Here is a 15815-nt window from a genome sequence, read left to right as displayed (position 1 = left end):
GAAATGCATTTAGAAGAAGCCATTTTTAGACTGAAAGTGATGTCTAACCATAAATAAAACTACTTGTAGTTTAAGAAGGAGAAACAGCCAAACAAAAAACTCAACCAACCAAACATGGGCATACGGCTGTACCAAACTATTTTCTATTATTAGTATCAGTTTGATCTACAATAAAATGTCTATTAAACAATACCTTATACTGCTCACACTGGATGAATGTATACTAATTTTTAATTCTGTACTCAACATTCCTACACCAGATAATGTACAGAATATGAAAAAGCGTGACTCAATTGTAATATAAACCTAACAGCTTGCAGGTTTCAGCATATCCACTTTCCAAAATACTACTCCTACAAGCAGCTATCTAGCAACCCTGTTTAATAAGAACATGAAAGGTCTAATTCCCTCTCAGTAATAGGAAAGCATTAGTGGTAAGACACAGGAATTCATTAAGAAGCTAAACTCACTGTTTAGGGCCTTTCCCCTGCCCACATTTAGAGCCATGACCATCTAGCTAGATCATTATTTTTAGTACAGGTTCCTGCCTAAAGAGAAGAAAACAGCTACGATTAAAAAGACCAAATCAGCAGGTGAGCAGGTTAAATACTCTAAGAACAAAATAAGACTCTCACCAACTTAGAATATAAATATATATATTTCTTGTTAATGGATCTTACTTGCTCCTTGTTTCCCATTTCTTTTCAGTGCATATTAATGAAGAAAAATGATACTTTGATGTTGTATTGACATATTCCAAACACTGAAAGGTAGTTACACAAAATGCTTATCAGGAGAGTAAGAGCATGTTATGTCAAGTTTTAAAGCCTTATTCCACTGTAAGGTCCAGATAAACAAGTACATCCAGTTCTGTTGTGTAAATACTGGTATTTTTTCATTACACAGTGTGTGGAACTTCTGGAACTTTCCCTCACAGTATGGGTTGTACTATGGCTTGATGTGCTGAGTACCTGGTGGCAACATCTGTACTTTACTCATGTATCCCATTCTGATCACTCTCTTGATCTGTGTCTAACCTAACAGAGAGTATTAAATCATACATGCAGACAGTGAAGTGTGGTGATATTGGCAAAAAGGCTTTCTCTGCCCCAGATTTTCCATATTTGTCTTGAAATAATTCTGTTAGCACATGTTGAAAGCTAACAAACAGAAGTTACTTTCTATGCTAAGAACCTCACCAGTACATAACTTCTATTATACTCCCCAGCATCACTGGCACAAAATGCAGTATCACTGAGACATAATAACAAAACTTGTAGTAAAAGTAGAAGTGACTTTATACTTGCTGACAAGCCAAACCAGAGTTCATCTAGTGAACATTCCTTTCTTCTTCCACTACTGAAAAAAAACTGAACTTCCACAAAACTGATTTTTTGATGATATCACAATGATTCTATATACTTATTTACCTAGATATTTAACACTCCAGCTTAGAGTTTACATGTCTTTCTCATCCCAGCACCTTCAGTCTCCTTAGGAGAGTACAAGCTTATGTCTATTGCACACACAGCTTTAGTTTAGGGCAGAAATGAACTGAAGTTTCACAACTTGAGCTTTCTCTGAAGAATTTGGATAAGGATGTTGGGCAATCTGTCACACAGAGGCATTACAATGTGTTTGTCACATTTGTCTTGTTTAACTACTACTCATGACAGAGAATGCCATTTACCAGGTCAAAAGGCACTCGTGATGCTCAGTCTCCCTCTTCTCTGTATTTGCTACAAACAGAGCAAGCTTTGAATTTATTTAGAATTTGAAAACTTTTTGATAAATAAAGATGCAGAACTGTATAGGGAGAACAGGGAAGTAATTTCTTAGGGTTGCAACCATCAAGTTGCAGAAAAAATTAGGAAGATTGCAACATGTAGGCATGCAAACCAAAACAGTCTCAGGCAAACTCAAGCACAACATGAAAGTAACATCTGAGCATGACACTTCAAGTTAAAAAAGAACATTTGGTGGCGTGTCGTGTAGTACCACAGAGATGAGAAAGAACATACTGGGATCACATCTAAATTTGCAGGCTTCTAGTCACCTGATGTAAGCAGGAGGTAGTTTTAAACACACCCCACTCCACCCCCACCTTAAATTGGGAACACTTGATTCAGTAAGCAGTATTAAATACAATTGCATGCTGCATAAGACTCCAAAAGAATATCAACCCTTAAATCAAATATATACATTTTTAATATCTGAAATATTTACATGGTGGAACCTATACACGATCCCAATTGTTAAGAACAGTGTTTTCAAGTGTCCTCTCCCGATACCAACAACTAGTAACTCAAGGTCACAGTTATGTTTTCTGAACAGGTCAACCTGTATCCTTCAGTTAAATACAATACAGAGATACTGGAACACCTTTACTTAATTTGTTTGATATTAAGAATTTTGTTTCAAAAATTAAAAATAACTTTGAGACCGTTTGCTCCCTGGAACACAGTCCTCCTGCAATCAAAACAGCTCACAGCACATTATAGATTTGACTTCTTACCCAGGTATGAGATAAAAAAAATGCAGTTTACAGTACATGTCATCATTTATACCATATCAGTCTATTTATAAAAAAAACATACAAACAAGGCAGGAAAATATTACCCTCTTTTTGTGGACAACAGACTGCATACAGTAGAAAACAAAAGTCAGGGCTAGTTTAACAGTATGGATAAAAACAAGATTTCAGCTTTGTTTGACAACTTATGTTTTAGTTTACATGGTTGGTTGGTTTTTTTTAAGAGACTGTCATATTCAAACAGGGCTTTTTGTTTTGTTTCTAAATACTAAAAATAAAAAGTTTTAAAAAATAGTTTCTTCTTAAAAAAACCATCTGATTATTTTGGAGACAGAAGGGATAGTAGGTAGGGCTAGAATGAAATCGAGCAGAAAAAAACCCCAAAAACCATTAGGTAGCACTTACTGAATTTAGGTCCTGCTCTTGTTTTAACTGAGCAAATAAAAAACTTCCTGTGATTTGCACTTTCTGGGAAAGACAGAACATCTGCAAGAGATTAGGTTCCCAGCTTCATTAGTAACTCTTAATGGGCAACAAAGTGCCAAGATTACTACTGGTTCACATTAGAAATAGAAAAGGAAGGAAATCCTTTTCCAGTCAGATGAAGAGATCAAATGACCACACAAAGCTGTTCTGTGAAAACAGCTCAAGACACTTATTTTTAAATTGTATTTTGATCACTTCTTAAATTAAAAAGGGGAAGTATGCTCCCAAAAAGACTGATAAACTTGCAGTAAAATCCTTTGTCTTCATCTGTAACTGATATAGTTCCACATTAAGTGCAAATGTTTTGCAAAACAGGGGATTTTTTTTTTTTTTAATATTTACAAGAATCAGAGTAACATAACAAAATTACCAAAGAGCATGTACAGTAGCTGCAGCTTATAAAACATACTGGTAATTGTACCTCATGTATTATAAAGAGAACCAATGCAGGATTTGATAACTAATTCAGAAGGGTAAAAGGGGCCTCAGAGCAGAGGACAAAAAAAATTCACATTTTCTACATAAAAAAATACAGGTCTCAAGTCTCTGAGAACAGAGAAAATTCCAAGTCTCTGAACAATGGGGGGAAAAAAAAGCCCAAAATTGAAATGGAACCCTAGAAGCAAGGAGAGTGCTTTATTTCACTAGGCCAATCTTCTTTGCTTCTGTCTCGTATATCAACAACCTCCACATTTTGACTATGAAAACTTCAGCTTCTTCATCTAGTACCTGTAGGAAATACACATTTCATAGATTATTTTTTAGGTTATGCATTCCAGTTATAAAGACTAATTGTAGACAGATCAGAAAAAAAAATGGATACAGCATAATACAAGTCCTTGAGAGAGGGACCAAATGAACTCTGGTGAGTTTGTGTGTCCAGCCTCAGTGACTTGACCAGGCTCTAACCATATACTTGTATAGTGCAGCTGTTGAGCACGTCAAGGAAGAAGCATCAGTAAACTAGTACCCAAAAGTGGTTTGGGAAGAGGCAGAGAAATGGCAGGCTTGGAAATACTGTAAGAACAAAACATTCACATGTGGTTGTCTTCTTTTAAATTAACTCCTAATCTCTGCTCATTTTGATTTGGAACTTCCTTGGACATGTGTTAAATAAACCCTCAAAGGATTTCTCTTCCCTGAACTTATTATATAGGCTTTTCTTGAATCTGTACAAACTTTTAGCGTGCACAGCATCTCTCCAAAGTTCCTCAAGTCACCTACTAGTCACACCAAAAACAATCTATCTTGCACTATGCAAGTGGATCCTATCAACTTTGCCTCCAAGTTTACTTACAGGAAGAGAGCAGATTAGTTTTTATTTACCTTTCAGTGTATGAAAACATGGTGGAACAGTAGCATTATTTCATACTGTTTCTCTCTTCCAACACCAGGCAAAAAAGAGCTTTTACTTTTTTACAGAAAATCATCTTTTGCTTATTAATTAGGAAAAGACCCACTGAACCACTAATAAAAATCTATTCATAAGAATGAGAAGGAATAAAAGTTTTTATTTCTGACATAGTTCTGTTATTGTTGATTTTGACATCTACTACTAGGGACAAAAAATTTTTGTTCCACATTTCTGAGAAGTTCTGAAGAGGGGTCAGTAATTTGTACCTAGGTGTTGTAATAGCAAAATAATGCCTGTGCTGGCACAATGTGCTTAATTATTTCTAACACATGGTTTCTGTTATGGACTCTTGCTATTTTCCATAATTGACTTTTAGCTTCAGTAAAATGCAGAAAGCATATCAGTTACAGAATGTCTGCTTACCATGGCAACATCATCCAGTATGCTCTGAGGTGAGCTATGAGCCATAACCTGAAAGAAACAAATGTTTTTAGATGGAAAACTTAGAATAAACCCTATACACATTTTTGACAAATCCAGCTATGTCCAAGGAATTCTGAAAGCTTTGCACGTGCAAGAAGTATTTGCAGTTCATCAGGTTCCAGTAACAGTCATGGCAAAAAATTAGCATTAAACTGCATCAGAATCCATCATAGTGAGTCCTAGTTTATGGCCAACTACTGAGGAACAACTTCCAGGAAGCTCCAGAGATTCACATGTCCTGTATTTGCCAGCTATTCTTATATCTCAAATTATGTTTTCTTAATTTAAAGAAAAAAACTCCCCTCCTTCAACAATAAGCTGCTAATGGAAGACAAAGGCAAAATTCTCCCTGTATCACTCCTCCTAACTGGATTTCTCATCTACCTGTTAAGTATTTAATTTTTTTTCCAGAACCAAGTAAGTTGTATTTCAAGACCATAAAGTTCCATTTATTTACATATATATGCACCCCATATATAATGTAAGCATGGAAAACATTCAACTTCTCCGTTTGACTTTCTGCTAATCAACTCTGTCACAAAACTCTCAGGACTTGCTTTGCCTCTCATATGGTAGCCCCAAGATAAATCAAGATAAGCCATTATAAACACGAGTACAGGAGTCACTGTTACATTTTAAATAGGGAGGAAAGCCCTAACTTCACAGAGAACACAAAAAACACAAACCTTAGAGCAAACAAAGTCAACTAGTGTGGCTTCTTCTTCACCAATATATTCTATTATTTTCTTATTAATCCATGGTCTAATTCGACGTTCCATTAGCGTCTGGAAAAAAAACCACAAAACCAAAATTAATAATTATTTTAAGCTTCACTCTGTTGTGAGAACTGCCCAATAGGCATCTAGAAGACTCAAACAGCTGTTTAGCAGAAGATACATTTTGCTATCAATGACACAACCCTTAGAGATTTGGCATATGCAAGTATTGCTGAGAGCCACTCAAACATTTTACAGTCTTTTTTCCTCCTTCCATAAAAATGCTTGATAATTTGTAGTGGCAGTTCAAGGGAAACCCAAAAAAAAAGCAGCCATACTTCAGAATAAGGACTATGTATGAAAAATAACTAGAGGACTCAACTTTGACTCCACTTGATGATGATACTCCAATCCACTGTGGTCCCAGTAATCTTGCTTTTCTGTTCAATTATAATGTTTATTTGGAAAAATTAAGCCTTTTTAAAAATGATTAAATGAATCAACTTACTGAATCCACAATCGACCAGTCAAGAGGATAAGCAAAGAGCTCTGGTTTTGCTGTGGGTATCTTCTCAATGAGACTCTTAATGTGCTTGCGCTTTTCTTCTGTATTGACACTGCCTTTGATACTGCTTTTATCTTCTTCTCCATAATCCAGGGGAACAAGTTTCCTTTTTCGGGGCACATCGTCACTGTCTTCATCATCAAATTTATTGAAAACACTATCCACAGCAAGTTTCTTCCTTTTTACAGCATTGGGCTGATTAGGACTGTTGCAGGCACCTACAACCCAAAAGGCAGAGTAATGTATTCATCAACTGCAACTAGTTTGCTCTTCCCTCGTTACTTGAGGAATATTGCTTTATATGCTACATAAACGTCTGTGAATGACTGACACTGGCTTTTCATCTCTCAAACTCTGTTACAAAAGTGGCGAAAGAAGTAAAGATATTTAATGGAGTGTGTTAATGACTGACCCATCTGAAAAATAGAGTCTTTTTCTCTGCCCTGAAACCAATAAGCACTGTCTCTGAGGGAAGACCATAGTCGAGCCCCAGCCTCAGCAAAGGCTGAGCACAGAGTGAAAGGTTGCAATGCGTAAGAAAAGCGCTCATCAGCTCAGACCATGCAGTCTCTCGTCATTCGAAATATAACACAGTGTGAGCTCAAAGTGCAGCCCAGCATAACTTCATCAAAATAGTAAATAATAAACACACAAACCTTCTGGAGTACAAATGTTTTTAGTTCTGCTGCTCACAAATAATTTTTTTAAAACACCAGGAAATTTCTATAGTACTAAGGAATTCTAGGCTCAAATTTCACCCACAACTGTCATCAGTTTATTGTTATATTCTAACAGGAAGAAAAAAAATCTAATTTTATTTTTCTTTAAAAGGGTCTTAAATAAACATAAGAACTACCTAGGTCTTAAATTTAACATATACTTACACAAATGAAAAGTAGCTATGAGTTTCAAAGAGATATTTGCAGATATATTAAGGTGGAAAGCCAGGTGAAAACAATCAATCCCAGCTCAGAATATTTCTACAAAAATTGGCCCTTGAACATGCCTAAACTTCCCTCCTTTTTTGGCCTCGAGGTTTTGGATGAAGAGAGCTCTATAAAATGTATCTTCTGGATAGGTCAACTCAAGCACAGTATCTGGATAGCAACTACTTAAAATAAATACATCAAACCATTTGATGTATTTGGAAAATCAGGTGGCTACTCAGTTTGACAATTTTTATTTTGATCCCATAAGGAAGATTGAAATAAAACTTAAACTTGCCCAATTTGAGGCTGAGTCCAATTTTGGGCCGATGCTCCTCCAGTTGCTGTTGTTCAGGTGAATTTTCATGAGGGATAATAATGCCACAGGGAGATTCATCACCAGGTGTGTTAGGAGTTGCATTTCCACTAGCTGAAGAGACAGATGGAGCAGAACTGATAGGTCGTAAAGTTGGTTTAAGGCAGGGCTTTTGTTCAGGCTCCTCCTCCTCTTCCTCTGGCTCTTCTCGTTTTTCTTCTTTTTCTGCCTTGTCTTCCTCTTCCTCCTCAGATTCTGGCTCTTGTTTTATTTGTGGCTGCCTACGCCGCTCAGCCTCCTGCTCCATCTACAACAAAACAGACAATTAGCAAAAACAGAAGTTCTCTCAAAACCAGTACTGTTTGAAAAGAATCTAAAGATCCTCCTCTTTAGAAGGCTGTTAGTCAAGAAAAAGAAGCATAACTACTGGCATTCTTATAAGGAATCCTGATTAATTCAAATTTGTTTTCAACTCCATCAAATCTGGATGTGGATCTGGAAAGTTTTTTTGTTGTCATTGTTCCTACCGTCTATCTGGACTTCTTTATAAGAAAAAGCAAATAGAGATAATAGTAAGTATCAGGTCTCTTACACCAACTTGGCTTAATACAACCAGAACACAAAGGATTCGTTTTCCTGTCAGACCAACAGCAACTCACCCTCTGGAGTTCCGCATCTGGATCTGGATGTCCTTCAGCCAGAAGACGCTGCCTAATTTCTTCTAATTCTTCCTTTTCCCTTTTCCTATCTCGTTCATCTGCTTCCATCTCCTTTTCCCTGTCTCTTAGCCTCTTCTGAAGAGCACTACCCCTATAAAAGATACATATTTTTTACTGAGACAACATTTCAATGAGGGGCTTGTACCACAATACAAGAAAAACTTCATGCCACATATATCTGCCACTAAATGAAAATAAGATTCATAAGGGCACCTGGCATCCTCTGTTTTTGTAACATTAGAATCTTAAGATACAAGGTCTCAACCTTACAGTACAGAATCTACCCCACCACATTAAACAGAAGTAGAGCATGTGGCTGCTGATCTCTTTAGAGAAAGAATCAAGTTTTATAGGTATTTGGCCAGAACCACTTCTGCTAATTTAGTTTTATGCAAATGTTAGTTAGTCCCATGCTGAAGGATGTTCCCAATCATCTACATTAACCAGCTGGTTCTTCATATTATTTACAGCTTCTTTGCCATGAATTATTTAGAAGCATGCTTGTTCCCTTCTCCCTGCTCCCCGCAACTTATTTTGACATTATACTGACCTCTGCCCTGCCTCACAAAAATAAAGTCATGGGAATGAGCAGTTACTCCCAAGCATTAACCAGCAGAAGTAATGAGCTTCCCTTTTCACTCTGCCACTTATGAAGTGACACAAAAATAATTAGGAAATTATTGCCACATTAACCTTACAGTGCCACATTACAAGGCAAATATAAACTCCATAAGCCCCTGCCAACAAACCCTACAACTGTGTTTTAAAGTAAAAATGGACATTTTTTTGTTAGGAATACAAAGACATACCTGTAGTATTTTGGATCATCTCTGTCATCATCATAATCTTCTAAGAATTCTTTCAACCGTTTGGCTTCTTTTGCCTGCAAGAAATTGAAACATAAATAAGGATTTCTGGTTTCCTTTTCAGGAGTTTAAAATTTATTTATGTTATTAGCAAGTTAATTGTAGATCTACTCTGCTTTAAACTAAAATACAGAGTTTTCCAAACAGAAAACAGAAAATTTTGGTATTGCATCCAGAGGGTCCACTGGTATCGTGTCACCGATATATAGATATATATATGTACACACACACACATAAACATCCCCATCCACATACATGTATACTTATTTGGTTTATTTTGTTTTGCATTACAGATTAAGAAGATCAAAAGTTCCTTTTCTTCCAATCCTTTAAGTCTGCTACTGAGTATTTTAACTTGGCAGCCTAACTGTATTTTATAAGTACTGCTTTGTTTCAAGAGCTTTTTTAAGACAGTCATGCACAGAAACAAATTTGATGGGTGCTCCTAGGATAAGCACCCTCCTATTGTGGTACTGAAAAAAAACACGTGGCATCAAGGCACAGGCTTATGTGGTATTAACGTGCAGGCGAGGGAGAAAAAGAGGAGACTCGCCCCGCTGTAGGGGACAAGGGAGAAAGTGTCTCCTCTCTTTCTCCCCCTCTTATAAAAGGGGCAAAATTCTCAGTTTGTTAAGGGAAATTCAATTAGGACCTTCTAACCTGTATTTAAGCAATATCCTTAAACCAACAATATATTTCTGTGCTAATGACTTTGAGAAACAGATTATGATTATGGCTGTAATTTCAGCACAAAATGAAACACTGTTTTCTACAACTGCAATCCACAGCCAGCATGCAGGAGGATTTGGAATGGAAAATATCATTGAGCCAATTTCAAACATTTTGTCCCCTGCTCATGCATTTAGAGGGAAAAGATGGATTCCACACGAAACAATGTATTTTATAATCCTCTTTCCCCTGTGTGTTTCTTTGCACATAAGGCTTTGAAGCAATTTCTAACCCACTCTCTACTACCTCAAAGTCTCTCCTCTGGGAATCTATGAAGTGAAATAACACTCCTAAAACCTAAAATAACTTTTCTATGCTTTAGCACAAAATGATGAGATTACAGAATTATCTATCTTCCAAAGGTGTCTTTTCCAACAAAGCTTCCAAGTGTTACATTGGTAACTGATAATTTCACAACTAATGAACTAAGGACACGCTTTTATTAAGTGCAGAGATAAATTAAAGAATATTGCATCGCAGCTCATAAAAGGTTTGGGCACATGAGCAGGTTGGAAGTTAAAAAAACAGGTCTAGTTCTACCTAAATGACATAGAACACACAGTAGGTTTTGTCGCAAATCTGACAGAAGTTACAGATGAAATAGTATGCGATGATTGGACCACAGTATTTTGCAGCTGCCTACTTCTCATGCTTATGCCTTAATTAGACCAAACCACTAGGCTTTGTTTTTCAGACTTTAAGTAGTACTCCCACTTACTAGACATCTTCTGTTTCAAGTCTATTAACTGGGGGGGGTGTGTTTGTATAAAAACACATGCAGCCTTTATACAAAATGAGAGCTCTATTACTATCCAGAATATTCCATTCTAAATGGGACCAAGAGAACAAGGCAAGGAAAATTACAAGTCAAACTATACGCCTTACCATTTCTCGTCTTCTTTCTTCTTCCCTCTCAGCCTCTTTTTCATATTCTCGACTTTTTTTTCGTTCTCTGATTTCCCAGTTTTTAAGACGCTGCAACAGAAGAAAATACACTTAAATCCTCAAGAACATTAAGAACAGCAGTACTACTTCAAAGTTAGTTTGAATTGTTGTTTAAAATAACTGTAACTAGTAATAATTTGCATAATTTTTATTCAAAACGCCCGAATAAAAAGTCTGTTTTGACAGTGACAAACATATTCTGCCCCAGCTCATGTACTCAAAAGATAAAAAATGTATTTAGGAAAAGAAGAATGATGTGTTTTATACTAGAGGACTTGTTATCAAGTCTCAAAAGACTTTTTTTTATTTAAAGAATCTTTAAAATTCCAACCTACCTCTTGATATGCAGCTTCCTTTTCACGCAGTTTCCTCTCCAGTTTTCGTCGTTCGTAGGCATCTTCTTCATCTTCTTCTCGGTCTCTCTTCTTATCCTTTTCTCTCTCTCTTTCCCGCTCTCTTTCCCGCTCCCGTTCTCTTTCCCGTTCCCTCTCGCGTTCTCGTTCTCTTTCCCTCTCGCGTTCTCGTTCTCTTTCCCTGTCTCTGCTTTTTTCTCTGAAGGAAGAAAAAACCCCAAAGTTCAGTAGAGAGCCTCTCCATTCAATCAAATGATTAATAGAGGTTAGTTTTCTTCTGCAGTTGTAGAAGATGATTAGCTGGTACAAAAATGGGCATAAAATCAATACTAACTGATGGGTATTCAAAAACCCACTAAAAGTAATTGTTTGAACACTAACCATTAAATAGCAATATTTACAGAAACTAAGAATGAGCATATGGCAATTTCTTAGGAGACTGAGTTAGCAGTTCTGCACAGCCAAAATTACCAGAAATAAAGGGTATCCTTAACAAATCTTTTGTGTTCATGTGGCTTACAGACAATTTCAACACTTCTGATAAGATGATTTAATGTGAAAGCAGCACTTGATATACGATATGATTAATTACAGCTTGAATGAGTAATTCCCTTGCTTTTAGTAAAAAACCCCACAATCCAAACAAAAAACCCAAACCAAACCAACTGAAACAAAACCCCCTGAAATCCAACAAAGGAAATGATAAAACCTGTTTAAGCTAAGAAATGCCACAAACATAAGATAATCTTAAGCAGGAATAAAGCTAATAATGAAAAACAGGAGACATTTGAGATAAAACCAGTATGCTTATATCATCTTTGGAGAGTTGCTTACTGCATACTGCAGTTGTTATATTCTTGTGCTGTGGGGGGAAGTCAAGTATTCTCCCAGTTTGGACTTCCTGCTCTTACTCTGATCTTCCACAAGGATCATTCTCTTTTGAATGGTAGCTGATCTACTGAACTATATGCATTTAGTAAACAGCACTAAGAAAAAGTGAAATAAATACTAGCTGAAGTACATTTACCTTGATCTGCTCCGATCCTTGCGATCTGAACTCCTTTCACGATCTCTGTCCCGGTCTCTGTCTCGTTCGCGGTCTCTGTCTCGGTCCTTAGTTCGGTCACGGTCCCTATCTCGCTCCCGTTCACGCTCCCGTTCCTTCTCCTTCTCTCGTTCACGTTCCCTCTCTCTTTCACGCTCCCTCCTTTCTCGTTCACGCTCCCGTTCCCTTTCTCTTTCTCTGCGTTCTTTTTCAATTTCCTGTCTTTCTTTCTCCTTTTTGCCTTTTTCCTCCTCCAGTTTCTAAAAACCAACAAGAGAACTTTCATAGTTAATTTTGTAGTTACACAAACTGGATATTCCCGACACAACACACAAGGCTGGTAATGGAAATACCAAAACCGCCACTAATTTAAAAACATTAAATAGGGCTTGGTGGGTATTTTTTGGAACTCGTAAGTATGAAATCAAAATGCAGCAATCACAAGACTTAAGTTTTGTGCAAAAGCACAGATCTACCCAGACCAGCAATCTCCAACCTTAGTAGACTAGGGCTGGTCTTGTATTGTGAGCTGACTAAACTGCACATTCAGTGTGCACTACCAGTCATGACTCAGGTGGGACTCAAGTTCTACTGGCCTTATAAGCCAGCTGGGTACAAGTAAAGTGAACTTCCAGCTGATAAAATTAACTCCATTCAATTAGGAAAATATATTTCAGTGGAATGCTTACTGGGACAGTGAGTTGTTTCCAAAAAAGTCTTGGAACACCAAAACCATCCTAGATGAAAACTTGGGTAAAGAAATATATCCACTTACACACGGTGCATGTGGTTAAACAGTGAAGAAAACTGTCACTTTTCCCCTTTTCCCTCCCTAAAAAAGTTCTAAGTGCTCATTGGTAAGAACTGGACTCTGCAGAATGGAATCTTAACTTCCACCACTGCAAGATGGAGACAGTTAAAAAAAAGGTTGGAAATAGCTCTTTTGAAACACAGAAACTAAAGGTTACCTGCTACAGTTTTACTAAAAATTGTACAAAATTGCCCCTTTTTTCATACAGAAACAGTTCTTATGACCAGAATTCCTATAAGACAATAGAAAATACATCAACAGAACGATAGATAAATCCATCCTTGGAAGCAATTGTTATGTGTTCACTTACAGATGCTGTGCTAGGACATGGACCGCCAACACTGGATTAACCTTGCCTATTAGCTATGTTTCTGGGAGGAAGAGCAAGTACACGGTTCACAAATATACCAAATAACAACCACATATACCAAATTTCAACCTGATGGATGCAAGAAAACCACTTTTTGAACAAATATTGAGCAGAATAAACAGGTTTATCCCCTTTGGCTCCACGTTTACCATCACTGAAATGAAATTAAAAACTGGAACAATGAAACAGCATTTTCTCTGGTTTGTGTTTTTTTGTTCTTTTCTTTTAAACAAAGCATTTAAGACAACTTTAAAAAGCAATCTTACCTGATTAGTGTTCTTCTGCCATAGGCACAGGGACCAGAGAACCGACAAAGGATTACAGAAATAAAGCTAAATCACTAGTGATTAATGTATCCAGTGAAACTATGCTGCATTGATAACACAATACAGGCAAACCCATGTTGGATACATTGAAATCACAAAGGAAAAAGGGACTAAAAATGGTAGGAATTGGTAGAAAACTGATGTGAAAAAATAAAACTTAGATCCTATAATACACACTGGGCTGCAAAACTAATTTCTAAGGACTGTATTATCCAGGAGCTTTACAGTGTTAAACCTCAGTAGGGTAAAATTTTAAACTAGGTTGTCAACTTTTAAAAACAACTTACCTCAAATTTCATATACTTTTAAAGAAAGTTTACATACTGAAGTGGTTGATACTTACAGGTTATCTTAGATGTTCCAATAGAAATTTCTTTAGTTGAACTCCTGCTTTTTCACCACTCTCAAAAAATTTGTTTATGGTGAGATTTCTCAAGAGAGTGGGTTTTTTTCTTTTATTAAAAATATATTCACAGAAGTGTAAATACACACGCACAAGTTTTGGTATACTAAAATCCTTTTCTCAAGTCCACTTCCTTAAAATCCAATTGAAAAAATAAACAGGTGTATTTTGTAATCAAAATCTGACCTCAGTTAACTCCTGTAAGCCTAAATAAAAGGATCTGACAGGGTAATGGGATGGGAACAGTATCAGATAAACTGAAGTAATGAACAGAAATGAACAGGTAGAAGAATTATAAATCTTACCTTGAGCTCTCTTCAGACTCGTCCGTGCTGTAAATGGACGCCCCCTGCAATGCTGACACCCTGACAGTCTGTCGTTATTGTTTATAAACTCATACCAAAAACATGCAAAGGTTCACTGTGCTCACTAGCCCGCTGCTAAAGATTCAACAGCCCCTTTTAAACATATCCAATATACACAATGATTACTTCTAGTTGATTTTTGACGTTAAGAAATCCAAAACAGCCCCCCAAAAATACAAATTGAGGGCACTGAAATGCCCAACAGCTTCTGAAACAGTGAAGCTTGTTTTTTGTTTGTTTTGTTTGCAATTTAAAAAAAAGTATTACTCATTTGCATTTTAGTATCAGTGACAACATGGGGCTTGGAATTGAACACAATTCTACTGAAGTTTCACCACTAACCAGTTTCACGTTCAATTGCTGAGCTTCTTTGGTTGACTTTTTCTAGTTTTTTTTTTTCCCCCAGGTTTCTATCTTGCAAAGCTTTAGTCAAGAGAAAAACTGAAAACGTGTACATACAATAACATGTAGTCACCTGTGTTCATACTGATATGTTTGCATGAAAACATGGTACCATCCCCAGTGACTGCATGTGGTAAAGCTGAAACAACATGGACACACTTCACCTTGCTGTATCTTCAACATTTTCTTTAATGTTGACGTGGGGGTACTTTGAAAGAAAATGTGTGCTCAAAAGAGCAGCTTGTGGATACTTCCCTAGGCCAAGGACCACTCCAATCTTGTTGGGAAAAAATTAATACCAACTTTAAGCTAAACATTAAAATAAGACCATCACATGCATAGCTGTGCTCTCCGATCCGCAAGTATCACTTTCCAAAGCAGAAACATTCACATTTGCACTAGCATTAGTGGAAACTTCTGTAAGTGGGGACCCTGGGGTGGGACTTGATGTGCACAAACATTTCCAAGCCAGTTACCCCTTTGCATATTTTTCTGAGGGGGCATCCATAAGTATAATAAAAAACAGAAACTCATACTTACATCCTATTCCATGTTACTTTCCAAGCTGTGAGTTTCATCTTGCATTAGTCACCATATGATCTCTATCATAATGGTGGGGGTCAATGAATAGATTAGCTTTATGGGAATTTACAGTTCTTCCATGCATCTAAAGTTTGGTAAGTCTGGTAACCACTGACCTAGTTTTAATCTTCCCCCACTCTTAACTTAGAACTATTAAAATAAAAGACTTTAATTTAATTCACGTTTCATCTCTTCAAAAATCTTGGATAATGTTACAAATCTACCTAGAGAAACACACTCAAGTGTATGTCTTATACTGCAGCCCCGTTTAGCCTTCACTTATAAATATATTGACTTAATGTATGTGTAGCAACTTAAGCTGCCTTTATTCATGCTGAAGTGAGAAGAATGAAAAATACTCAGTAGCAATCAAAGTCTTAGCATTAAGATGTCACGGGCCACTTTAACGTGGCAACTGTCTTTTTCTGACTTGTAAAGAGCTACATGTATATTAAACCTAATACAAACATAATTTTAAGTGATAATGCAATGGTACTGCTAAATTTTATAACAGTGGTTT

The 15815-nt window shown here is 36.7% G+C and overlaps 1 protein-coding gene across 2 annotated transcripts in view; it reads right to left on the bottom strand.

Annotated features, from left to right (window-relative positions):
• Window positions 1–639: 639 nt before the first annotated feature.
• The window catches only part of RBM25 (RNA binding motif protein 25), a 34407-nt gene continuing 19231 nt past the window's right edge, over window positions 640–15815 (bottom strand). For both annotated transcript variants that reach the window (XM_058025716.1, XM_058025717.1), the window contains 10 exons: window positions 12019–12296; window positions 10974–11190; window positions 10579–10668; window positions 8908–8981; window positions 8039–8189; window positions 7362–7686; window positions 6081–6355; window positions 5543–5641; window positions 4797–4844; window positions 640–3748 (listed from right to left, as the gene is read on the bottom strand). In XM_058025716.1, coding sequence (XP_057881699.1) covers window positions 3656–3748; window positions 4797–4844; window positions 5543–5641; window positions 6081–6355; window positions 7362–7686; window positions 8039–8189; window positions 8908–8981; window positions 10579–10668; window positions 10974–11190; window positions 12019–12296 — 1650 coding nt within the window. In that variant the 3' untranslated portion in view covers window positions 640–3655. The remainder of the gene's footprint in view (window positions 3749–4796; window positions 4845–5542; window positions 5642–6080; window positions 6356–7361; window positions 7687–8038; window positions 8190–8907; window positions 8982–10578; window positions 10669–10973; window positions 11191–12018; window positions 12297–15815) is intronic.

Source organism: Melospiza georgiana, chromosome 6, assembly GCF_028018845.1.
Source record: "Melospiza georgiana isolate bMelGeo1 chromosome 6, bMelGeo1.pri, whole genome shotgun sequence".
NCBI classification, from domain to species: domain Eukaryota; kingdom Metazoa; phylum Chordata; class Aves; order Passeriformes; family Passerellidae; genus Melospiza; species Melospiza georgiana.
This window is presented reverse-complemented; position numbering and strand designations above follow the sequence as displayed.